Source organism: Streptopelia decaocto, assembly GCF_964273445.1.
Source record: "Streptopelia decaocto genome assembly, chromosome: 10".
NCBI lineage: Eukaryota > Metazoa > Chordata > Aves > Columbiformes > Columbidae > Streptopelia > Streptopelia decaocto.
In genome coordinates this window covers 14,481,700-14,508,440 of record NC_138665.1, presented here as the reverse complement: position 1 = coordinate 14,508,440, position 26,741 = coordinate 14,481,700, and the positions used below count along the sequence as shown (strand labels likewise).

Here is a 26,741-nt window from a genome sequence, read left to right as displayed (position 1 = left end):
TTCTGAGCTGAAGTCAGAACAAACCTGGAGATCTTGTGCAGATTAATTACTGGTTCTGTGTACCTGTTTGTATGTCCCATGACTTGGCTTGTTCCTTTGTTCCTTGTTTGAGTGGAGGAGCTGATTTGCTCTTGTGCAACTGGCTTCTCAGCATTTAATAAGATAATTGGTTCAGAGACGCCCTTAGTACAAAGAGCTAGAGGAGGTAGTGGTGCACAATACGGTCTGAACAGTTGGAAACAATATTGCAATATTATGTAGCTTGCTTCACTGCACAGAGCATCTTTTTTTTTCTCATCTCTCTTATTTTTCATGGCCTCCATCACAGTTGTATTTGGCAGCTGGACATGGGATGCTTTGGGATGTAGGAGAGGAGAGAGCTGGTGGTCATGTCATCCAAAGCAGACTGTGTGCATTGCAGGAGGGGGTGTGGGGGGGTGTCTGTTCCTTGGGCGCTGGGCTTTAGGCTTTGAAGTTTCAAACTGTCTCATTTTGTAATAAATTGTAATGGTCAAGGACATAACATGAGGTCTTGAAGTAGATTGGATTTAAGCAGAAAAAACCCCAAAGTTTCAGGCCAAACCAAAGATCACAGTGTCAGAAAATTCCCTCTGGGTGTCTTGAGGCTTCTGCTGCTTCAGCAGCCGTGGGAGAGGTTGTGGCCAGGGGGAGCTGCCCCTCTGAAAGGGGAGGGCTGGGGCACAGCCCCTTCGCTGGGAGCTTTGCAGCTGGATCTGCTTCAGAGTTAAACCAGCCCTATGCTCAGGGTCCTTGCCAAGATCCAGGTTTAGTTTACCTGAAGAATGCTACAAGCTGGTGCGTGGCAGAAGCAGGAGGCTTTTGGGTCTGGGCTGACTTGCCTGGCTTCCGAGTAGCTGGCAGAGAAGTGACATCCATGTCATGAACTGCATTTCTTCTTATTTAGCTTGGTCCAGACCACCCCTCCAGACAAGCCGTTGCCCTCTCTGCTTACTGGGGAATCAAGGAGCTGCCTCTGGGGTTCTCCCTTAAAACTGACCACACATCTTCATTTTATCAGAGAGATTAAATTCCCCAAGTATCAGCCCTGCGGACACGGCTCCCTCGCTTGCTGTCCAGGTTGCTGCAGCCTCCCGCAACCTCTATTAACACAGGTGCCTTATTAGCAAAATGTATTCTGGCCCATTTCCTTTCCTGAAGATTTTCCTCCTTGCTAAGACCCGCAGCTTTGCAACGCCAGTCTCATGCTCACCAATATCCATCTCTTTGTGCTTTTTACGCTAAACCCTCTTTTGGCCTCATTATCCGTGACTGCAGTTTCCACTAAGACCTCCATCTGGGGTCATTCGCCGGGCATCCTTCATCTTAACCGCGCTGAGTTTACTTCCAGTGACAGTAACCCCCGTGAGTGTTGCTGCCTTAAAACTAGAACTAACTCTCCCATTAGCAATGCTGATGAATGAGCCAAGAACAAACCAGAAACTTAAAAGCGACCCTCTGCAAAGCAGAAATAGTGCCCAGAGCTGCCCAGGTGGAGCAGCGGCATTTTGTTTTGCGCTGGAGAGGCTGAGGGGCTGGGTTGCAATGAGATTTTGTGCTTCATTTTGAATTCTCTGCCCATGTGTGGTGCTGTGAATGATATAATTTTTATGTCTTACTGAGGTACCAGGCATGATCCCATGGGATGCATCCGCGGGTGCTGAGGGAGCTGGCTGAAGTCATTGCTGGACCGCTCTCCATCATCTTTGCCAAGTCTTGGGAAACGGGAGAGGTGCCCGAGGATTGGAGGAAAGCAAATGTCACTCCAGTCTTCAAAAAGGGCAAGAAGGAGGACCCGGGTAATTATAGACCGGTCAGCCTCACCTCTGTCCCTGGGAAAGTAATGGAACAGCTTGTCCTTGGTGCCATCTCAAGGCATATCAAGGATAAGAGGGTTATTAGGGGCAGTCAGCATGGCTTTACCAAGGGTAGGTCATGCTTGACCAACCTCATAGCCTTTTATGAGAATGTAACAAGGTGGATGGATGGTGGCAGAGCGGTGGATGTTGTCTACCTTGACTTCAGTAAAGCCTTTGACACAGTCTCCCACAGCATCCTCACAGCTAAGTTGAGGAGGTGTGGTCTAGACAATAGAGTAGTGAGGTGGGTTGCAAACTGGCTTAGGGAGAGAAGCCAGAGAGTGGTAGTCAATGGTGCGGAGTCTAGTTGGAGGCCAGTATCTAGTGGAGTGCCCCAAGGGTCAGTGCTGGGGCCAATATTATTCAATATATTCATTAATGACTTGGACGAGGGAATTGAGTGTACTATCAGCAAGTTTGCTGATGACACCAAGCTAGGAGGAGTGGCTGACACGCCGGAGGGCTGTGCTGCCATCCAGCGGGACCTGGACAGGCTGGAGAGCTGGGCAGGGAATAACCTGATGAAATTTAACAAGGACAAGTGTAGAGTCCTGCATCTGGGCAGGAACAACCCCAGGTTCCAGTATAGGTTGGGAGATTACATATTAGAGAGCAGTGTAGGGGAAAGGGACCTGGGGGTCCTGGTGGACAACAGGATGACCATGAGCCAGCACTGTGCCCTTGTGGCCAGGAAGGCCAATGGCATCCTGGGGTGTATTAGAAGGGGGGTGGTTAGTAGATCGAGAGAGGTCCTCCTTCCCCTCTACTCTGCCCTGGTGAGACCACATCTGGAATATTGTGTCCAGTTCTGGGCCCCTCAGTTCAAGAAGGACAGGGAACTGCTGGAGAGGGTCCAGCGTAGGGCAACGAAGATGATTAAGGGAGTGGAGCACCTCCCTTATGAAGAAAGGCTGAGGGAGCTGGGTCTCTTTAGTTTGGAGAAGAGGAGACTAAGGGGGGACCTTATTAATGTTTATAAATATATAAAGGGTGAGTGCCATGAGGATGGAGCCAGACTCTTCTCAGTGGCAAACAATGATAGGACAAGGGGTAATGGGATCAAGCTGGAACACAAGAGGTTCCACTTAAATTTGAGAAGAAACTTCTTCTCAGTGAGGCTGACAGAGCACTGGAACAGGCTGCCCAGGGAAGTTGTGGAGTCTCCTTCTCTGGAGACATTCAAAACCCGCCTGGACATGTTCCTGTGCGACCTCACCTAGGTGTTCCTGCTCCAGCAGGGGGATTGGACTAGATGATCTTTTGAGGTCCCTTCCAATCCCAAACATACTGTGATACTGTGATCTACAAATACACTTAGTTGGAAAAAAATATTACAACAAACTACTGAGGCAGATTTTTCAGCTGTGCTCTGCAGCAAAAGCACCTCTTATTGCTGGCAGAGCTCTTGAGCAGTTCTCTCAGCGTTTTGGGGTTACTAGAACAATGAACAGGTGGTCTTTTCCATCCCTACCTGTTGCATTCCCCCACTAATAAACCTCTGAGAGCACAGAGCCTGCCCTCGGAGGGTAAAGTGCACTGCTAACTGCATTATTCTTCCAAAGCCTGGTTTGATCAAGAGCAGGCTGGCTGCAGAAAGCTGTGCTGATAGCCTACAGCTACTTTGGCAGAGTTATTTCTGTTTAAAAAGTAAAAAACAACAAAAAAACACCCAACAAACAAAAAAACCTGCAGCAGCAGTTGGGGAATTTAGCATTTTTTTATGCAGGTGTATCTTTGTTACCAAATCTATTTTCACACCCAATTCTTCTCTGTGTTGTCAGCAGTGGTAGAGATGATGCTCTTAGGCACTGACCCGGAGAAGGCGAGTGAGTCTGGTGGTTAGTGCGGATAATTCGGGGGTGACCGATGTGCTCTAAGTTATGTCATTTTAAAGCTTATTAACTCTTGGATTGCACGTATTGATCTGTATCACTGTACAAATAAACTTCATGCTGCCGCTCTCCCGGGTACCAGACAGCAGGTATTTCCGCGAATATCTCAACTGCCTGTGCTGGTATTCAAATCATCCATCCTCTGTCTCCTCCCTGAGGGACAGCCCAACAAACAGGGAGAGGAGGAACCACACAAGGTGATGCTGGGCTGGCTCTGACCAGCAAAATGACACCGGTAGCTCAGAGCAGATGGGCCCACAAAGCTTTGCCTGGCAAATGCTGAAAAATGTCCAGGACATCTCTGAGCCTTGCTTTATGCAATTCTCACTGTTGGTTAGGAGCCAGAAAGCACTTCAGTACCATTCTACCTGAAGATGTTGTTGCAAAGTATTTTTCTTTGCAGTGAGTTGTGTGGAAATGTCCATCTTGCAACTTGCAAGCTGAGTGGAAAGCAAAGAAGATGCATGAAAATGCATTAAAACCATTTAGTCCATTTTTTTTGATGCTTCCCCACCCCGTTTTGGAATTGTTGCCTATCAATTTATTGGTATCCACTTGTCATAATCAAATTTTAGTCCTCAGTTTGTTGACATTAATAAAGGTGTTGTGATAAAGTCAAATTAATTTCATTTCTGCCTGCAAACAGCCTATTGTTGAATGAGCCACTTTTAATATATTAATCAGACATATAATATAGCATTGTAACGAGGTTAAAAGTGCACACTGATTTCCATTATAAAGATATTCTCAATCAAGCAGAAGCTAATCTAATGCTGTAAGTTATTCTGTACTACAATTGTACTAACTGCAGTACATGTAAAAACAAGATGTGTTACAACAAAGTCTCAAAAAAGCCCTGCAGATATTTATATCTTTATAGAAAATAATGATTTACATTTTCAATAAGCTGGATTTGTCTTTGGGAAAATGCAATTCCTTTATCATGAGCAAAAATCTAAAGGGAGTCTTTTTACCTGGTCTACCATGCTTTGGGTAAATTATCTTGGTGCTGACCTTTAATTGGATTAGGCTGGATAGGAAGAGGACTGACTGTCAGGGAAAAGAATGAATATGTATCTGGTAGCTTCAAAACTAAGAAAAATCAACGGATGAAGGAAAAAAGAAGGATGGAAAAAGAACACAGGGTGCTCCTGAGCCCTTTTTTTGGCCTTGAATGGATTAATATTACCAGCAGCTAAATCTCTGCTGTGCTGAGATATTTTTACCACTTTCTGTTAATAACAGTGGTTATGATTCTGTTTTAGGCTTTGCTTGGGGAGGTCCATAGCTTCGCTATGGGGAGAGCCTCGCGCACCCCTCACCAGAGGCTGGATAATGTGTTGTGGGGTTGCTCCGGGCTTAGCTGGAAAACAAATGGTTGTAATTATCCTGCTGAAGATATTCAGCAGCTTAAAAACAATTGAAAATGATTTGGTGAGTTTTGATGCCTCCAGCCTTCTTGTTTTAGTGGAAAATGGTCTTTGGAAAGAGAAACGTGGATGGAGGAAGCAGAAGGTAGCTGGGGGGTTATTCCCATGGGGAGGTTAAAATAAGTAGGGTTATGGTCCTTGTAAGGAATGGGTGAGTGGGGAGGAATGACGGGTACCAAACCTTTTGGGGTTTGAAGCGTTTTCCATTTGGCACAGGAAGGGAGGAGGGCATTTTATAGTGAAAAGTACTGTTAGTGGTGTAAAAACCTTTGGGATGGTTTGGGTACAAGCATTTATTGAAGTATAAATCTGAAAAGCTGCATATACCTGTGAGCACGGTCTGCTCGGGTTGCAAAACAGTCGTTGCTTTTTACCTGTTGTTTTGATTTTACCAGTTAAAGCAGGGTTAGCGGTAAGCCCTGTATGCTCTATTTTATATAAATATTACACTTGCTATTGGATTGCTGATAGAGGGAACTAATTAAGGAGATGGAATATCATCAGTAGATTTTTCTTCCCTGAGATTTTATGAGTAGTAATTTGAAAAGAGCCATATTAAAGTCATTGAGGAACAAGTTAATGCTGCGTTTCTAAGAATATTGCCCTCCTACCCAAAGATTATATTCAAGAACAAACAGTGTACAGTAGCTAATTGCTAGCTGACACATTTTAACGGCTTTATACTTTTATACTTCCAAAATTGAATTGGTCCTTTTTTTTTTTTTTAAAAAAAAAAAAACATGCAGTAACTTTTTAATTATTTAACAATGTATTTCTCAAAAAAATAATTGAATCTCTGCTGATGGCTGCGGGGGGGAAGTTGGACTGGTAGGTATTGACTGCATTTGGAACCCAGCTGACACGGCTGCTGTTAAACAACCGATTATATGCACTGTCTCCGGCTTGCTGGCTTACGTTCCAGACTGATGGCAGGTATCTGTTTTTCCTCTCTGAATTAAGCTGCTAGGAATTTATTTCTCTCCGATTGTTGCTTTCTGTAGCGCCGTAGGCACAAACACGGTGCAATATTAAAACCCACAGAAATCTGTGAAGGAAACCAATTAACTCGCGGAAGGAAAATCACAGACGTGCGGCGCCCGCCTGGAGCCCTGGTGCTGCCCGGCTCCGGCCCGCACGAGCCTGCGGATCTGCTGCCCTGGCTGCTGCCGGGACGGGGCAGTCCCGGCATTTTCACCGCTGGCAACGTGCACTTGCAGGCCAGGAGGCCAATTATATCCTGGGCTGCAGCAAAAGCAGCGCGGGTGGAGGGAGGTGATTCTGCCCCTCTGCTCTGCTCCAGTGAGACCCTACCTGGAGTCCTGAGTCTGGCTCTGGGTCCTCAGCACAGGACACACATGGACCTGTTGGAGAGGGGCCAGAGGAGCCACAGGAATGATCCGAGGCTGGAACAGCCCTGCTGGGAGGACAGGCTGAGAGAGTTGGGGTGTTCAGCCTGGGGAAGAGAAGCTCCGGGGAGACCTTACTGCAGCCTTTCAATACTTAAAAGGAGCCGATAAGAAAGATGGGGACAGACATTTTAGCCAGGCGTGTTGTGATAGGACAAGGGATGATGGTTTTAAACTAAAGGAGGGAGATTCAGGCTAGATATAGGGAAGAAATTTTTTACAATGAGGGTGGTGAAACACTGGCCCAGGCTGCCCAGAGTGGTGGTGGATGCCCCATCCCTGGAGACATCCCAGGCCAGGCTGGACGGGGCTCTGAGCAAGCTGAGCTGGTGAAGATGTCCCTGCTCATGGCAGGGGTGGCACTGGGTGAGCTGGGAAGGTCCCTTCCAACCCAAACTATTCTGTGATTTTTATGACTCTTCCAAGAGAGACAGAGCTTGCAGCCTGCATGGACCTCAGTGCTCTCAGAGGGGTTATTGTCTGGTTACTGGCATTCTTCAACAGCTAGAAATGCAGAAAGTAATTTTTTTAAGCTCTTGGTAGAAACTGCTAGTCCTTCCAGCCAATTCCTTGCTTTGCTTTTGAGTCTGTTGAGATGAAGTAGATTTAATTGCCTGCAACAGGAGGGTCTTCTAGGGGCCTGCAGTAGCAACTGGGCAAGTATTATAGTATCCGCAATGCACAGTTGTATAATCGCAGTGCATTTAGCATCCTTAGCAGAAATGGGCTTTGATACGTTGAGTCCAAATTTTCTAGCAAGTTATTAGTTTCAGTGATAGTTTTGAAATCAGCTGGTTGAGTTTGGAACTGTTTAGGGTTTCTCAGGGATTCAGAGTCCCGAAGGTGTGATGGCAGCATGGGGTGAGGATCGGCCATGCCCCCAGCCTCTGCTGTGTCCCCACAGTGGCCACACAGCACCTCGGGGGCTCCAGGTGCTGTCATGTTTTGACCCTGAATCTGGCTTGGGCCAGTCTAGTGTGCTCCTGCTTTTCTCTAGATTGTGCTCCCATGTTTTCCCTTTTGCTCTATTGTCACCTTTCAGACAAAGCTGACTTCTCTTTCCAAGAATAAAGCCTTAGTTTGATTGTCTAAGAAACATCATATTGCATAGATCTAACTTAAAACCATAATGGGAGCATTAGGATACTATGGGGCCCTGTTTCAGGAAATGTCTCCACTTGGGAAAACTGCATAAGTGAAATTTAAGCCAATGTTTTTTTTCTTGACTCTCCCAGTCTGTTGCTGGGCTGGGTGTGAGCCCTGGCTGGGGCACCGGCTGCCTGCACTGTCGTTTGCTGCCGAGGTCTGATGATCAGAGCTGAAATACCAAATTTTGTGTTAAATATGGAATGAGCAAAACACTGAAGGGAAACACTGACTTGAAAAGTTGTGCTTTAATTATACGTCATGGGTTATAAAGGCAGAAGGAACAACTGTGATCATTTAGTCTGACTTCCTCTCTACCTATAAATAACAATAAACAGCCTTTTGCTTAAACACAAAGCAGCTTTCTCTGGTGGATTATACTCTGCACACTGGGGGCACCAGGAAGAAGAAACATCTTGTTTGCATTATTTTATGTAGGTTTGAAAGGGCCCGATTCAAGCTGAGGTCATGGTTCCTTTGAGGGAAAGGGCATCCAGTGCTGGGAGAAGTGGGGTCAGCCCAGGGGTCAGGATATGGTGGGACACAGTGTAGAATCGTAGAATCATTTTGGTTGGAAGAGACCTTCAGAATCATTGGGTCCACCCATAACCTAACTCTGGCACTAAACCATGTCCCTAAGAACCTCATCTAAAAGCCTTTTAAAACCCTTCAGGGATGTGACTTCACCACTTCCCTGGGCAGCCTGTTCCAATGCCTGACAACCCTTTCTGTGAAGAATTTTTTCCTAATATCCAATCTAAGTATGGAGGCACCTCAGGTGTTGCAGCACATGTATGGGACAACAGGAATCAGGTCCTGCTGGGGACAGGGTGGCATGCACTAACAGGAGCAGGGATGGAAATGCAGTGCTGGTTTCCGACTGATTTAAGCTATTTGAGCGCTGAGCAGCAGGGGAAGTGCAGATGGGGATCATCCAGCTTCAGCAATTAGCACCAAGGGTTGAAATGCTTTTGCTCCCCCGTGCTCTTCTGACCTGCTGCACCCGCACCCTGACGCAGGTTCTGGGATAGAGCAGCTGCGTAACCATGTGATACATGAGACCTGCCAGCTCTTGTGTCACCTGTGTCACCAGTACGTGTGGCAACACATAATTCTCCTTGCCCTGAGGAACCTTCCCAGTTAGTCCTCAGGTTACACCACGGCATGGCAAATGCCTTGGGCAGCAGCTGGGGTCTGCAAGGGCAGATGTGCTGTTGGCTTCTCTTCCATCAAGTCTCAAGCCATCTCTTATTTTTCTCTCGGTCAGTGATCAGAACTGTCTTCACAGACAAGAAGTGAGCCTGGGGTTGAGGCACCCATGGGTGCTCCCTGGGCCCTGTGTTCCTGTTCCTCTACAGAGTGCCTTGTCGTGCTCTACATGAGGGATGTGATATAAAAATGAAGTTATATTTCCTTCTGAAAATTCCTCCTTCATGCCTCCTTGGTCTGCAGGAGGTAAAGACCTGGTCTTCAAACCAGGTGGTGATGGTCTTCAGTGTAACCTGGTCTGGTAGCTGCAGGGGTCCCTCAGCATTTGTAGCACGTGTTTGCAGCATGTGTTGGGCGTCACCACAGGCACTGGTGTGACAGGCGCTCTGTTATTCTAAGCATTAGTGTTTGTGTGCATTTTACACATTATAGCATTGCATTATTTAAAGGTGATGCATTATTAAACGCTCTTCTCCTCAGCACAGAGAGTAGGTCACTTCCCGCGATCCCTGCTGCTCCGCGAGAGTGAGTTAGGAAGTTGTCTCTTATGTAATCCCTGCAAGATGATGTCTGAATAATGGAAATCGTAATGCTATAGAGCTGATTAATAGCATTTAATACTCCATTAATAAGGAATTTTAGTGAAATGTGTGTAGAAGACATCTATGTTATCACACTCAGTTTGTTCTTTCTGCTTGAGTGCCTGGAACCAGAGGAACAATCATTACTTAGTTAATAATGATGTGCTTCCTAAAATAAAGGCCTGTAAATTCATTTTATGCCTCTAATCATATTTTCCGCTGTGAGAAGAGTGAGGAAGCAGGGAATTGTCTCTTTTCCATCTTCCTGACAAAATGTATATAATGATTACAAGCATATAATACGAGTGTTTGTCCTATCTAAATGTTTCTTCATTTCTGTTAATCAGCATTCGTTTGAGAGTGCCGTTTATTGAAGGCGATGCAATCACCAGGGTAGTGTGGCAGATTTAAATCAGTAATAAAAGCCTTGGGGAAATTAAGAAGACAAAACATTAACCACAGACTAAACATTAACATATATTAGCATTTTTATTACACCTGTAGAAATGGTAAATGTGCTTGGTTACTACTATTAAAAAGTTTATGTTCTATCCCATATCATCACAATGTATATTTTTGGTTTAAGCCCTTTAGAATTTAATTAAGCAGATTTCTATAGCAGCGCTTGAGTAATAGACTTCAGGTTCACTTTTATGGTGACTTTGTAGATAAAGAATGCATTTATGCCCCATTTATAATGCTAATAATATGTGTGATGGGTAGTGGAGTAGGTTGTGAAAAAGAATTGGGGAAGAACTGCCAAAGCAGGCGGCTGCTTTACTGAGGCTTTCACCTTACTGGTCAAACTGGGTTCCATTGCTGGATGATGCACAGGGTTTAGTGGGCACCAGTTATTTCCTCCGAAGGCAGCACATTTCCTTGAGGTCGGTGGTCACCTCTTCTGTGCATACCGTAGCAAATCACCCTTTCAGAGGCTGTGTTCAAATCAATTATAATAGTTAATCGCTTTTCAGCTTAACGTGCAGCTTCTCCCAAAGGAAACTCGGGAATAGGTATTAAAATGACATACGGGAACTCCAGAGAGCAGAGAAGATTGTGGGAGGAAATCTTCCAAAATGAGGCCAGCGCCTAGAGGGGAAAAAAAATACTGTGTCTTCCTGGAGAATGAATCTATAAGCAGAAGAGTTCACAGAGAAGACAAATGGAAACTCCATGTAAAGTGTAAGTAAAGGTCAAATATAGCAAACTCTCCTTCGGAGCAGAGTGGAGCTCATGGGCTGAATGAGAAGCGGCAGCAGCAGGTATTCACCAGTGTCTAATGCACTCTCTTCTCTTCCAAGCCGAAGCTGATTAGCCTCTTTTTCAAATCTTCTAGAAAATTACCTTTAAAACGCTCTTACTCTTGAAAGTGATGCTCTGATTGGCGCTGAGGATCACGCGTGTGCTGCTTTCCAATCTTTCCCCACTTGGGACTTGCTGGTGTGCAAGGCAAGAGGGTTTTGTCTTTTGCCGGGGTTTGGTCGGTGGTGGGCTGGGGGTGTCCATGGGGGCTTTGCCCCCCATCAGCGGCACCGAGGCACAGCTGCTGACGGTGCATTGCTTCCATGCAGCTGCAAACAGGTTCCCAGCAGTTCTCCGACACCTCTTGCTTTAAATTAACGGGGAAGCATTAGAGTGGGCTGATAGCGCTACTCCATTAGCTTTGTCCCCGTGCTCCTCTGAAATCAATGTTCCCTCTAAAGCAGAGCCATTATGTGCTGTGCGGCTCCCCAGAGTGTCGGGAACCAGCTGTTTCCCCATCCGGCACGGGGACTGTCGGCAGCTGGTGGGTCCCGGAGGGCTGTGGGTTCCCCAAGGAGCTGTGCCCCACCAGTGGGCATGGGCTCACCCTATAGCTGGAGTAAAGAAATGGGGTGGTGGGTAGTAATCGGCAAAGTGTTCCCCTCATGGCCTGGGTCATGCACGCATGGAAGAGGCTAATGAAATTGGGTAATTAGTGAGTTTGTTAATGAGCTGGGGCAGGGAAATTTAGCTTCAGCTCTTAAAGTATTGGTTGCTCTGGGGGCTTATAAACGTTCAGGGCTTGGGGAAGGTTTTGCTTGCCTTGTGTCCACTCGAGGCAGTTTTTCAGTGGACTGGCAGATTCTCTTAAAAAGGAACAAAAACCCCACACTGCCATTTGATTTACTTATTCATTTTTTTCATGGCCTCAAGTTCCAAACTTCAGCCTGCTCTGGGACTGTGTGTGACATGAAAAGAGACTGCACGGCTCTTGCACTTAATATACTTTAGGTAAGGACTCATGTATATTTATGATCCCATGGACAGCATGCACAGCCTGAGGTGAAGAGCCAGCGGTTCCATTCTGTTGATTCGCTTTGAATTTCACATTTGTGGTTGTGTGGTGGGAGGGAGCCACGTATTACCGCTATTGCTTGATACTAGTTTAGCACACGTGATTAGATGTGCCGCTTTCCTTTTGCTCTCGCTATTGCAGGCATCCCACCTTGCTGGGGACCTGGGTGCTCTTGCCAAAGCAAGTGGTGCCTAAAGAGCTGAAGCATCTCACTTTCTGCCCCCGAGGTCTAAGGCTTTTGTTGTCCCTTCTCTAACTGCCCTACAGTGCTATTTTTCTGGACTTACTAAGATTTGGAGCTTGCTTTAAAGTAGCTGTGGTCAGGAAGAGACTGGGAAACTGGATTAATTTGTTCCTGAGCTTGCGGTGGGGACTCAGAAAGGGGGAAAGGTTGAAACACGATTTCTGAGCTGTTGTCCTAGGACCGCTTGTGGCCCACAGACTTTGGCAGATGGCTTGTGAAATCCCTCCCTCCCTCTAAAAAAGTGTACACGATGCCGCCCCTGCAAATGAGCAGGCAATCTGTTACTTCTACATTCTCTCACTTCATTTAAAGTTCAAATCTCAGCCAGGTTTTTTGACGAAAAAGTGACATTCATTTCACCGTGACTCTGCAAGATGGGCTTCAGGTTCTTTTTTTACAGAAAAGGTTAATTGGTCCTTGAATAAATAAATAAGTAAAAATTTGGATGAGCTGCTCAGACTTCCCAGCTTGTATCCGTGAAGACTTCATCTGCTGTCCCGTGTCAGGGCTAGCGTGATCCTGTTTGTGCTTCCATCCCTCTCAGGAGCCTGTGGTACCCAGATGCCGAGTGGGGCTGCGGGACGTGGCTGAGCTGCAGGAGCTGGGAGCAGAGGGCCTGTGGTACCTCAGTGCCCCGGTCTGCTCGGCCGCTTTGCTGTTTGAAGTGACGTTGTTCACACTGTGTCTCAGGCCATCCCCTCGCATTCAGCGTTTCTCAGTACCTTGGGAAAAAAGCCTTGATCCTGGCCTCGCTCTTCTCTCTGTGTTCAATAGGCTTTGCCAGCTGAAAGACAGGCTTTGGAAAGGGAAGGGGGGGCTTTTCACAGAGGTGGGAGAATCAAAGAGAGTCATCGCAAGTGGCAGCTTAAAATATCCAACCTTTTCCTGCTTCTCTTCTCTGCTTTACATGCCCCTGCAGAGCGTGGGTGCAGCGATGCTGCTTCTGTGTCGTCTCTTATTCTGTGCCCTCTGTCCTTTCACGTTTGCACACCTTGTGTTTCCCCAAGGTGGTTTCATGGCAGGTCTCATCTCTGGACTTCCCGTGGGCTCGGAGGGCATCTTTGGGGGTCAGATCTGCAAACCCCGGTGCATCCTCACGCCCTCCTCCCAGTCTGCCTGTTGCACGGGATGTGCAGACCCATTCTGCAGCGCTGGGGTCTCAGGTGTCCCAAATGCCCTTGTCCAGCTCTCCTGCTGCCCTGTAGTTTCCTTCTAGTCCTGCCTGCCTGCATTGCGGGATTACCTGACAATTTTATGGGAGAGCAATGGGTGCTAAAGGAAAAGCCAAAAGGCAAAGAAAACAGCCCAAAAGATGGTGTTCATTTTTCTTACTCCCTCCCTCATTTTTTTAAGCCTGCCACATGATTTAGGGAAGGCAGTAGGGCTGATACATTCTTCTGCAAGTCTTGGGTTTGGCAAGGCCGAGAGGAAACACAGCCAAGGGAGGCCAACAGAAGAAAAAACAACAGGTAAGATGCTGCAGAAGCGGCTCCCCCAGCAGCTGCAGGTAGAGCTGCTTCAGCAGCAGCAGCCACAGGTGCAGAAGGGACCGGTGGCAGCATCTCTTCCCACCATGCTGTGAACCAGAAATGGCAGTGCCCCGGCTCCCGGGAGCTTTCTCTTTGACTCTTCATTGTGTGCCTGAGCAAACAAACCATGCTGCTCTTGATAATGAAAAAGGTGACATTACTAATTTATTTGCCCACCCAAATGCAGGATGTAATAGAACAGAATTAATCTCTTCTCTTTACACATCAGATGTTTGTAGCTTTGGGCAATGAGTGTGCTTTTAGCCTCCGGTGTGCGGCTAACTTGAGGTTTAGCTGGCTGCCTTGGTTTGTGTGGCATGTAGATAAATGAGGTTCTGTGAGGAACAGGCGTTTTATGAGTATGTGGCTGGTCCTAAGCCTGGGTGAGGCTCCAGGGAAGAGGGGTCAGTGTTAGCCACAGTGCCTTCGTGTTCCAGCAATTGGCCAAGACCCCTTCACAACCCAGCATGGACAGGTCCTGCAGAATAGCATGGGAAGGTCAAAAGGTGGGTTTCCCAGTGGCACCAGTGCCTTGGGGGAACAGTTGTCCATTGGTGGTCTCCCAGAGAAGGAGATGGCTGCACATCTGCAGAGGTGGCCGCAGCACTGCTGGCTGAGTCTTGGGACATTGGCTGCACAGGGGAGCTTTAATGAGGCATTTTGGATTCCTTCCCTTGCTGCTGCAGCCGGTTACCGAATCATCTGTGTGCTAATGAGCTAATTTGTGTCATTAATAGAGCCCTGTTAATCAAGACCTCCCAGGGTATGACTGGGCTGCAGCCATAATGCTTGCTTTATTTTAGGTCCTGATTTTTTTAATTAGTAATGATGTGTGTGATGCTCCTCCCTGGGCACCTGCAGTGCAGTCCATGTGGATGCCAAGCTGCCTCGAGATGCAGAACTGGCGTCTCAGGATTTACTTTTGGAGGGGAGATGTTTGCTAGAAGTCTGGCTAGAGTGGTGGAGTGTAGCATCCTGAGGTGCCACGGCTTTCACCAGGGGCTGGAGAACATCTTGAACATGAGTCTAACCTGGCACAAGGAGCTCTGCTGGTCACGTCTGCAGCTCTGGGGTTTTTACAATCACAGGGGCACGTTGATGCCTGAAAATCTTGCCTGAAAATCTTGCCTGACATTTCCTACTTTCTCTCCCACACATGGGGTATTTGTACAAGAGTGGGGTTGTGTCCTTAGGGCAGCAGTTTGTTTTCAGGCACTTGCAAGAGCTATGGGAGAGATGGGGATAACAGGATGACTGACCAGCTCTTTTCCTGCAGTATTTCTTGTCCCAGCGTTTCCTCATGCTGCTGTGTTTGTGTTTTCCAGATCAGCCGGTTGTGCGGCCACGCTCAGCAGAGGCAATATCGATCAGCTAGTTACCCCGAAGACCTTTTCGTTGACAAGAAAGTCCTGAAGGTGGCTCGCATCGAGCAAGAAGAAACCCTGTCGAGCAGGAGGAGGTGAGAGTGCCCAGGCTGAGCGTGGTGCCCGAGGGATGGGCTGCAGGAGTGGTCACCGTATGGATGGCCCCATAGAAACAGATGGAAGAGCTTCTTATTTCCCTCACCCATAAACCTGCAGCTGGTTTTAACTCTGAATATCAGAGCTTCTCTATGGCTGGCTTTTTATTTATTTATTTATTTTTACTTGTAAAACTTTCTCCTGCTTTTCATGTTTGTTCTGCCTTTTTTGCAATGCACCAGGCACCCAGATTCATACACCAAACACCATGCCTGGATTTCATGGGCACTGCTATAGTGCCCAATATATTCACAGGTGTAGTTATAGGTAGAAATGGTGGCTCTAGCCTGGAACATGGTGCGTAACACTGTGTGTGTAAGTTAGGGGGACTCATTTCAGTCTTTTACAGTAGCTCAGGAATGTTAACGGCCTTTTACTGAATATTTTTGAAGTGAAGCAGGTGCCTCCACTGCTGTTACTGCCCCCTGTGCTTTACACAGGGACTGTGCAAATAGAAGCTGTAATTCAGCGGACTCACACTGGTGTGTTGGGGAGAAGCATCTCCTCTCTGGATCTGAAAGCTCATCCAGAGACGTGCTGTGCTTTTACTGCTATCTTGAATACAAGAAAAATCCCTTGGAAGAGAAACAGGAAAACTTGGCAATTTCGGGAACTGGGGATAGACTAAGTTGGGTGGATTTCTCTTTAAATAGTAACAGAGCCACATTCTTGATAGAGTTCCCATGAGATATAGCACCAGGGCTTGCATTCCTCCGTTGTCTCGACATGTCGGAGGGTCACGCATCCCTTGCTCTGATGGAGATGTCCGAGGACTGTGAAGTCTAATGAAATCTGCTGCGATTAATTACGTGAGCTCATACCTGCAGATATGGAGGAATTTCTCACTTCCCTTCCCCTCCTGGCCTGGAGGAGAGCTCAGCTCCCCAGGAAGGTTTTCTTTAGCATAAGGCTTGTCCTGCTCAAGGTTTGGTGTAAATGAAGACCCAGGTCTTGCTTCATTTTGGTTTTCAAAATGGTGTTGGGTGGAGCTCCTGCCCCACCGTAAGCCCAGTGCAGGAGGTGGTTCATGCGGGTGGCAAATGCTTGAAGCATCCCTCCAATTTGTGCAGGGGGGTTGTGGGCTGAACTCCCACCCTTTGGAGTGGCTTTGACTCCTCAGCCAAAGGTTTATTGGGATGAACAGTGGTGGGTGGGTTGGTGCTTGCCATATCCCATCAGGCTGCATTGTGGTGAGTAGGGTGGGACCTGGGTGGCCCTCTCTCTGCCTCCATGGGCTGTGTCTGGAGCAGAAACAGGCTCCTCGTTAGCAAAAAGGCAGCTGCAGCTCAGGCTGCCTGCGCTGGAGCTGGGTGTCTTCTCCTTGTTTCGCCTGCCCCCAGCTGGCAGTTGTGGGCTTTCGTCCACGAAATCCTCAAGCAAATAGAAGCGAAGAGGGATGGAGGGAGCTGCGCATCCCCTCTGCACCCCAGTCTGCCCAAGCTCGCTGTGTCTGACAGCAGGGTGCTGGGGCAGTTCTCCACAGCTGTCAGGGCACGGTAGTCGTGTCCCACCACTACGGGCACCTAGACAATGCCCCTAGGAGTGCTGGAGGTGCTGATACCTCCTCATCCCTCCCGGGGAGAAAGAAGACCAAGAAACAGCCCCTTACCGAAGGGGGATATGCGCTGAACCCAGGTCAAGAGACTGTGAGGCTAAGGCTTGCTTCCTCCAGTCCCTGCTCTTGTATTATCGTGTACTTTGTGCCATTTACTGAATTAAATCTGCCAGTGTTTCCCAATGACAGCTGCTGAGTGCCTCTGAGAGGACAGACCTGGGCTGGGGGAATGGGCACATCCTGCTCCCATAGCCCCTGTCCCCTTTCTGCTGGCTATCAGAGTCTCTGGGGTGAGTTCCTGGGGTCAGCCCATGTCCTGGTACCTCTGTATCACTGCCAGAGGGGACGTGCCATGGACAGAAGTCCTTGATTCTGGGAAGGGAGGGTGCACGGTGTACGTACAGCCTGATTCACGTCCCATCTGCCCGGTGCTTCTGCAGCTCCTCCTACGTAACCTATCCCTTTGAATGCAGACTGTGACCCCATGGCCAGCCCAGCATATACCTTGAAATAGGGTGGTTTTGAGAGTGCAGCATGAAAACAAGCGTTACCCATCTTTATAGGCTTTGGTGTGCTGCATGGGTGGGCTGAGGTCCTGCTGCCCCAGCATCCCTCCTGTCACAGGCAGTTTTGCCCTAGGAAGCATGGATTCAGCCCTTGACTGAATAAAATCAAGGGATGATGCAAAATCCTACCTGAGGTCAGATATAAGTCTGATGCTTCATGGTTTGTTTGCACCCACCTGGTTTCTTGTGTTTGTTTGACTACCTTCACTGGTTAAAATGTACCAACCCAGTCGTCTTCTTTTAACTGAGCACTATCTTTTTCCCCTTTTGTTCCAGGGAACTCATTACGAAGCTGAAGTCTTATAGCGGTTTTTACAGCAGCTTGCCAGAGTACATCTGCAACCACAGCTCCATTGTTCAGAACGACAGTCTTTGCTGGAACGGACAAGAAATCATGGAGAGGTGAATCACGTTTCCCTTCCCCCTTTTGTTGACCAGGCGTAGGAGTGGTCTGTGTATGGGACATTGCTCATTCCCTTCAGAAACATTTGTAGAACCTGCTGCTGTATCTCAGAGGGATGTGTGAAGTTTGCGCAGTAGGGAGAAGGGGTCGTGTGCTGCCCTCCGCTGAGTTTGCTGCATTCTGCTGTGAAAACCCTGCAGCCCTGAGTGGGTTTGCTTGGGGTAGGCTGGTGGTGGTGAGCCAAGAGGAGATCAGCAGGAGCCCACGGCAGCCGTGCTCCCATGGGAAGGGGCATCATGGTGCTAGGGGTGGCTCTAGTGGAGCAGCAGTGGGGACATCTGCCGCCACGCACCAGGGGGCAGCACAGCAGCATGGCTGCTGTCTCCTACCCCATCCACGCAGTGACAAGGATGACAACCTTGGTGGGCTTCTCCTTGGCCGTGGCTCTGTGCTAGAGGAGGTCAGGACCACTGAGCTCTGGTAATGCCACTGCTGCCATCTGACCGTGTTCCCTCAGCCAAGCCCTGGCTGTCCTCTGTGGATGGAGCCCATCACACCAGGGTCCAGCTCATGCCCTGGCTGCTTTTCCCTGTGCCACTTGCCACTTCTGAGGATGTCCTGGTGGTAACTGTGAGGTTCATGAAGACAAACAAGTACAGGATTAATAATGTAAAGGAGAAGGAAGTGTTAATAGAAATTGAGATTTTTTTTTAATCTCGCAAAAAATGCCCCTCAGGAATGTTAAAGAATGTGGAAATAGAACTTGGAAGTATTTTTTATAATTATACATAAATCTCCTCTAATCACCCTTCTTTGCAAAGCATCCTTTGCTGTTAAGTAGTTTGCATAAGGGAAGAAATAGAAATAAAATCAGGAAGTGGTGAAATGTTGAGGGATTAGTTATGACTTCTTGATCAGTAACCTCAGGTGGTAATTAGCCTGTACTTGCAATACTGACCCACAATGCTGAAGGGACCAAAATAGCATCAAACTGTGTTTTGAAAAAATTTGCTCAAGCATCTAAGATCACATGCTTAATAATAGGTACCTAATTTGCCTGAAGAAAAATGTGTCCTCTGTCTGTACCCATTTCTGGAAAATATTGAGTTTCCATGCCTAAGTAAGAACAACAATTGAGGGAAAAAAAAAGGTGATTTCAATATAGTCTCACTGATTGTTATTTAAAACTGTCTTGAAACAATCCAGTAAACACTGCAGCTTTGCAGGGGAGGACCTGGGGTGAGGAAATTTGAACAACCCTGCAATGGCAGGGTGTTTAGGAGGGAGAGCAAAAGGGCGTACAAAATGGAAATAGCTGTTGCCCCTTAAATACATCAACCCACCTTGTGTTTTTAGCATCTCTACCTGTAACACTTCCCAGGGTGACCCTCTCCTCTCCATAAGCTGCAAAAAGGTGTTGTATGTGGTGGAGCTTCTGACAATAAAATACAGGGAGAACTCAGCTAAATAAAGCTGAACTAAAATAACGGTCCAGGGTGCTTCTCTTCCAGGATCCATTTGTAAAATCTGTTTCAAATGGAAGCAAAGAAATTATCAAATTTGTCCAAAAAGTCGATTGTGTTGTTTCACATGAAACCAAAACTGACTGCTTCATATGCTTGGAGTTCCCAGCATGGCATCTCTTTCAGAGAGTCTGTGAGGATTCCTGAAAATCAGGAGCATTTAAGGTACTGTTTCTTGAGTACTCTACAGCACCAGTGTCATTATTCAATGTTTTCCCCAAGAGGGAGCCAAGCAGCTGTTCACTGCCTAGGAGCTCTTTCCCAAGCTACTCTGAGAATGTGTATTTTGTACTCGAGTGTTTCTGGCATGGCTGCCGCAATTCTCCTCCCGGACTGATGTGCACTTTTTTGTCATCAAACTCCAGCTTGCCACTTATTGCAAGAAACTTGGCATTTTTTAATATCCCGTATTAATTTCAGGATGCTGACCAGGTAGTTGTCCCATGTCTGTAACAGCTGCCAGACAGACAGGTCTGATTTTCTAGCTTTTGTGCATGTAAAATATATTTCACATCTTAATGTTTCCTTCTTGTTTTGTTGGATCTTGGCTTTTGCAAATCAGATCTTCCTGGCTGAAAATTCAGCAGGCTGGACAGGAGGGGACGCTCATGCCTTGCACTTAACCTGCTGCGTGTGGTCGCTGTAGCTGGATACGTTTCACCTCAGGGCAGGATTGAGTTGCCTGAGCTGGGCACCATGTGCAACCTGAGACACCTTTGGGTTTCTGGGACATCCACAGGGAGATCTAAGACCACCCAGGTCCCTGTGGAGTGGTTGTTGGGGCTCAGGGGAGACATCTTGCACTTCCTATAACAATATTTGAGGTGCCCACCCTAGGGATAGGTTAGAAAGCACCTGCCAAAGCTGCCGAAAGCTTTGTAGAATCATGTGAAGACCAGAGGGATGGTTGGGTGTATGCTGTGTTTCCACATGTTTCCATGTCTGGTTCTGCAGATGATGGATAAAGCTGCTTGGGCATTGCTACATATCAGTGAGCCTGGCCTGAACACCCTTATGGGCCTGCCTGTGTTCCTAGAGCCTGTGGCTATTTACATCTCACATCCTTAAAGCAGTACTTGAGTGTTAATTAAGTGCTGATGAATCAGCATCACTCATCCTGCTTTGTGTATTCTAGCATTTTTCATATGTTTCATCCTTCATTTTCTTTAACTGAGTCTTACTTGGTGGCCCTTTGTCCGTCTCATTTACTTCTCCAGGTTGGACCATCTAATGGCAAGAATTCATCCTCCTTCCTGAGGTTTGATCTGTGGGTTAGGAGTTTGATCGCCACCCCTTATGTGGGTTTAGGACACGCTGCCTTGAAATAATGGCTTGCAAACAGTGCCAACTATACAGGGAAGGTTGATTTTTCTGGTCACACAGAGTACTGCCTGTGTCTTGTGCTGTGCTGTTGCCGTGTGAAGAACATCAGCCAAAGTGGGAATTAGAAATAAAAAGCAACACATTACTGCTTTTCACACTTTTCAAAGTGTGCAAAAAGATATCGTGCTTTTATGGGACACCACAGAGATTCACAGCAAAAGCCACATGCGGCACATTCCACAGCTTGCAAAGATCTTATGGAGGGTCACAGCGTGTGGCTGTTCATGGTAGCTGGGGACCGGACCTGCTGGATCTCCCCCCTGTCTCTGTGCATCCCTGCACACCTCTTTGCAGCTTTCCTGGGCTCAATTAATTGACAGGCACTTCCCTGAGATAGCAGAGGGCTGGACATGTAGACAGGGTGGGTGTGCAGCAGCTTGAACCTTCCCAAGCGAAGGTTGCCGTCATGCCTTTCCTTGCCTCTGTTTGTCTTCATGCCCCATCCTCTGACCTGCCCTCACACTGGTGGTGTTGGGTGGCGAAAAGATGATGTCCAGCCTCTCTTATTCTTATCTCCATCCAATGTAGAGAAAAACCAAAGGGTGATTCTTATCACTGAAGTCCTGACTGGATAACTGGCTCATTTAAAGACTTCAGCTTAAGTCAAGTGGGTGTTGAGATATCGAACTCATCTCAGTTTATATGGGAGTTAGGCACCTGAATCTCAAAGGTGATTTGAGCCTTATACATAGTATCAGGGTTTTGCAGCATTTAATACTAAAAGCCTATTAAAATCTAGATTCTCAGAGTTTAATAATCTGCTTACATGAATATATTCCTTTCAAGCTGTTCTGAATAGAATGACAGCATTTGCCTGCTGCAAAACTTGTAAGCACGTTAAGTATTACTGTTAGATACTGCAATTTCCAGATTTCTCAAGACAAACTTTTACATTAATCTAAATCACCCACATAACTCTTATTCTCTTTATACCAATTCCAAATTAATATATTTTTAGCACCTTGCCAGATTCTTTTCTTCAAGATAGAAGTCTCAGATTTCCCTGCTGTTGCCAATGTACTGTGGTTTGTTTTAATCATGCAAACCATAAACAATGAAAGCACAATTGGAAGCAAGAGAGAAAAACGAGATTCTGTAATTGGAACAAAGGAAATTCCATGCCAGCAATAACCCTTTAGTTCATGAAGGGTTTGGTTATTTCTGGCAGTGCTGCAAAATATCTGATACAATGGAGTCCCCAAAGAGGGAGGCTGTATAACTTTTCAAGCACATGAAACACAGCTTTGTAGCAAATGTAAGCCATAATGAAAGTATAGTAGGCAAATTCAGTGGGGTTTTGACTGGCCATAATTGTTTCCAGAGTATTTCAGAAATGAAGATCATGAATCTTCCTCTATTAAGCCAGCTGCTTGGTCTTGGGTTTAGCCAATTTTTCCATCATATATTTGTCTTGAACTTTACTGAGCTGAAGGAAGAATGGAGGGAGACTTCAGCTTGTCCTTTCATGCTACAAACTCCCATTGGTTTGCCATCAATATCAGTTTTTGCTGTTCCTTCTTAAAATCCCATCTCCCAGAACCAGGATTACCTGAGACTTCGTGTTTATAACCAAACTAACATCTGCAGGACGCTTCCTGGCCGTACCGTGTTGCGTAGGGTGGCTGGGAAGAGGCCAGGAGCTGATGTAGCAGTTTCTCAGATGGCTCCCAGAGTAGCGAGACCAGGCTGCAAGGTGATGATATTTGGAAATCTGGCAGAAAATGACTCCTTTTTATTTAAATGAGAGCTCCCCACTGAGAGTGGTGTATTCTCCTGGTTGCTCTTGAAAAAGCTTGCTCAGAGCTGCTGGCGATGTAAATTGACTGTGGCATTTTGAGCTCTGCAATGACTTTAGGCACTCAATGCAATCAAGCAACTGAGTGCATTTTGCAAGCCAGGAAGACACCTGAGAGCCACATCCCCCCCACCTCTCTCCTGCCACTCGCACCCCCATATAACAGGTGTCTGCATATGGTCCCCGAATGGTGGGACCATGCAACCCCTATGGAACAGGAAAGGTCAGTGGACCTGTGCTTGTCTGGCCTGCAACCCACACCCAGCCTGTGTCTGGGCTGGGGTAATTGGTATGGTTGACCAGGTATCTCTGGACAGTCTCTTCAGAGAGGAAACTATCAGGGAAAGAAGTTATTGCACGTCTTGGAGGCTTATGGACTCATCCAGGAGTTATGTCTTGTCTACAGGGCATGATGAGTGGGTTGGAAGCAGCTCTTCCAGCCTTTTGGCTCCTACCGCTCGCATTGCTGATGTGACACTAAGTTTGTCCCACTAAACTAAAAGGCGGCAAGGCCAGAAAGAGTAAAATGTTGGCATCACCACTGCACCCACCTTTACTGACCCATAAAAACCACCTGGAGATAAGGCTTAGGTCTCTGCCAGGGCTGTGGGGAGAAACTTTTCTGTCTCTCCTTTTTCATATCTTTTTGCCTCCTGTGTGGTGAGGACTCGGTGTTACCAGCCCATATGGCCTGCGGTAAGTCACCTATTGAAATGCAGAACAGCGTGCTGGAAATGCCACTCTCTCCAGCTCGGTTATTAAATCCTGTGCAGTGAAACCTCTTCTCTTGTGTTGTAGTCCTGTCTTGTATCAGACTGTGTTATATTCGTCCCTCATCAACTCCCTCAAGCAAATGTGATTCAGTGAACAGAGATAGTAGAGGAAGATACTGTGGGGATACTGTGCTGTTTGAATTGTGGAGCTGCCTTTGAATAAATACTTTGTGACTGGAAAGCAGGCAGAAATTAATTGTTATTTGAATGACAAACTTGCTTTCCTTTTTTTCTAAAAGGTGTAATTCTTTATGTTTGACTTACAGGATCACTTTCTCTAAATCACACATCAGGCATTGCAATAACTCATCTCTAAGCCTAGTGTGGCCAAGTAGGATGAACACACATTTTACATTCATTGCCGTTTATTTAAATCGCATTTGTCATCTTGCCGTCCTTGCTCTGAAATGCAAGCCTGGAAAGAGCTGCATTTGGACTGCAAAGACCAAACATTCACAGAAGACATTTGTGGATGGTGGAGTGGAAAGGAGGGGAAAATCCCTTAATTTGACTGCATGCTCTGTCATTTATGGCTGGTGGATGAGAAGGAGCAGGAAGGGTCATTAGCTGTGCTGTCCCCACAGAAGACCTCAGATCATTAGTGTTTTCACCAGGTGATTGTCTTTAAAGTTGTTTTTAGTGAGGGCTGCTTATCAGCACAATTTACAATGTGACATTTGTCTTTGGAAAATACCATGTTCCCAGCAAGAGCCCATACCCAGGGAGCCCAGGCAAGGAGATGCTACTGACTGACGTCAAGACACGTCAAAGAGGAAAGTATTTTGGGCTTCGCTTATGAAGTGGAAGCCAGACCGTGCTCATGTTGCGACACTGATACCCCCTTGGCACAGGGAGCCTCTGGAACCATGGGGTGGACTTTAACCACTGTGCATATTTGCTGTTCCATGCCAGTATCACCATGGCAGAGGTATGTGATGGGTTGTATGGAGTGGCACAAGTGTCCTGCAGAAGGCACTCTTTTATTGGCCTATGTTGAAAGCAGCCCAAGATGGCTCTGCGATTTCTCCTTTGCGGCTGCAGAACGTGGGAGGAAGGTGATGCTTTGCCTTTGTTTTGTAATGAGACCTGCAAGCCCACCGGCCCTGCAGCAGCTCGGTGGGACACAGGGGAGCCTGCATGGGCACCGCTCGGAGACCCTGTGTCCTCCAGCTTGTTGGGGTCTGCAAAGGCGCATCTCTCTACCATATTAAGGTCTGACTGCCTGGCCCAGGCTGCAGGGAGGGGTGCCAGCTGCTTTTTCCAGCTTTTCTGGCATTTCAGGAATGTCGGTCTCTCACTGAAGCTACATTTCAGAGTCTTTAACCCTTTGTTTGGCTGCATCCCACATGCCTGAATGTGTGCCAGGGGCAGAGAGGGGCACAGCTGAGGGGGAGCTGGTGTCCCCCTTGTCCCCAAGGGCACCAGGAGGTCTCAGCTTGGCCATGCAGGGGCATATCCTGAAGCACTTCAGCTGTGCGGGAGCTTGTCTCTGGCTCTTTGGCTGTAGCGTGTTCCCGTGTCTCTGCTTCTTTGTGATTCATGCTGCAGGATGTGTAGCTTGCAGATCTCACTGCCATGCTGCTTCAAATGACTTGTGTAATTCTGCAAATGGCTCATTTGGGGCTTATTATGTACCCTTGTAACTGGCCAGATGGGAAGCACCAGGCAGTGACACTCTGCTTTCCCAGGATCACTGTTATAGGGAGAGATCCCTCTGCAAACGCTCTCGGGTTTGCTTCCTTCTCTGGTAGACTTGTTCCTCCAGGGAGGGTGATCTGAGGTCCTGGCCACCCCAGCAGAGCCTTCTTGAGAACAATTTCAGTCTTCGAACACATAGTTACGGTGACTTGCCGTAGCTGTGAGCCTTCCTCCTGTACGACATTGTGTAGGCTGAAGAATTCCTCTCATAGCCACGGGGATTTCAGGAGTGTCGCCCACTCAAACCCAAGCTATTGAGTTTCTATGCATAAAACTGTTTAGGGGAGAGATTGTATTAATTTAGGTATGCACCAAAAAGGGCTTTGGTTCTGCTTTTACTAAAACCTGGGGGAGATTTATTCTGCTAGTTAAATCTCTTAAACCACAGGAGACTTTTCAGCAATGTACTTTAAAGTTCCATCAGTGTTTTAAATTAAATTTATAGTGACACCAAAAATGGTAATTTCTTTGGCATATAAAAAGTCATGTGTCCTTTGGATGTTTATGTTCGGTCGCCAGATGTGTTTGTCAGGTTGACATGGTGGCATTAAGTGACTGTGTGACAAATCAGCAGCAGGTTTAATGGTTCACAGTTCCTGATGCCTTACTCCCCTGCACAAAGTTAAGGCCAAGAGTGTTCACAGAGCTGGGCAAGTCTGTGCTTGCGGCAGCAGCATCTTCCCACGAGATGGTGCTCGGAGCTTGCGGTCCTACCGGCCGCCTGCTCTGGGAAGCCACGACCTTCTCCTGAGCATGGGCTGCTACGGGCTGGGATCCAAGCCTGGCACTCTCTGGCCCCGCTTCTACCGGTCACTTAGCTCTCAGCCGACAGCAAGCCTCCGCACGTGTACATTCTTTTCTGAGCTGGGAGCTATTACATCTTGAGTATGGCAGTGGTTTATACTTCCCAGGACAATGCAACTATTAAAAATAAATGAATTTTTAAAAGTGTGTTTTGTGCAAAATGTTGAGCCCTAGCTGGAGGCCCCAGCATGGGGAGGGGTGCCTGGGTGGAGAGCAGAGCTGTTGGGGTCGGTACGGTACGGCTGAGCAGCACCGCGCCGCAGGTGAAGCGCTGTGGGGTGGACTGACTGTGCTGCCCCAGTGTGGAGGAGCTAGTGGGGCTTGGGAGACCCAACCTGATGTTTCTGCTTTGCAGCGATGCTTCTTCTGTACCTGGACAAGATGTTTATGTCTAGAAACAGGAATATCCACAGGCGTGTGCTCCTCTGTTAGAGACACAAATGCCTCCTTTCTCCCATTCTGCTTTGGCTGTCATCTCTTTCAGTGAAACATCTTGTGGGGTGGTCAGCTACCAGCCTAGATGTGAATGGGGGGTGCCCAGTGCTGTGGACCTGGCTGGGGATGCAGAATGCTCCTGTACATCTATCTTCTGCTCTGAAAAAGCCTTGGAGTGGAAATTAGCCTCAGTGCTGTATTGTAAATGATGTGAATATTTGAGGCTGGGGGTGGATTCCTGCTGCACCAGTATAAATCTGAAGTTAACTTTGTATCCTTGCATCTGAGTCAGTCTCATTCCTCATTTAAAGTTTAAGTAAAGCCAACCCCCTGTGTGTCCCCAAAATCCTCTGAGTGCCCCAACAGCTGTTGTGGCTGATTGTCCTGGTGCTTCTTGCTTTCTCCCCCAGCAGAACATCCTCCCTTAGCCAGCAGCACCATCCCTCCCGTCTCCCTCCCTTCCTTTTAATTCCTGCTGAAGTTCCACTTCTTCCCCAAAGCCTCTGTGAAATACACTTTGTCAACACCCAAACTCACCCAGCAACACAGTGGTGAAGGATTAGTGGGCAGGGGAGCTGGCAGATGGGGAGGCAGTCACCAGGGCTGGTGCTGGGAGTTGGATAAGGACGTGATGTGTAGGAGATGGATCACAGAA

General features: G+C 47.4%; 1 protein-coding gene across 1 annotated transcript in view; it reads left to right on the top strand.

Annotated features, from left to right (window-relative positions):
• Window positions 1–26,741, top strand: part of GPC3 (glypican 3) — a 151,144-nt gene that overhangs the window by 76,833 nt on the left and 47,570 nt on the right. Inside the window, exons 4-5 of the mRNA XM_082061736.1 lie at window positions 14,957–15,090; window positions 17,549–17,674. Of these exons, the coding sequence (XP_081917862.1) occupies window positions 14,957–15,090; window positions 17,549–17,674 (260 nt within the window). The remainder of the gene's footprint in view (window positions 1–14,956; window positions 15,091–17,548; window positions 17,675–26,741) is intronic.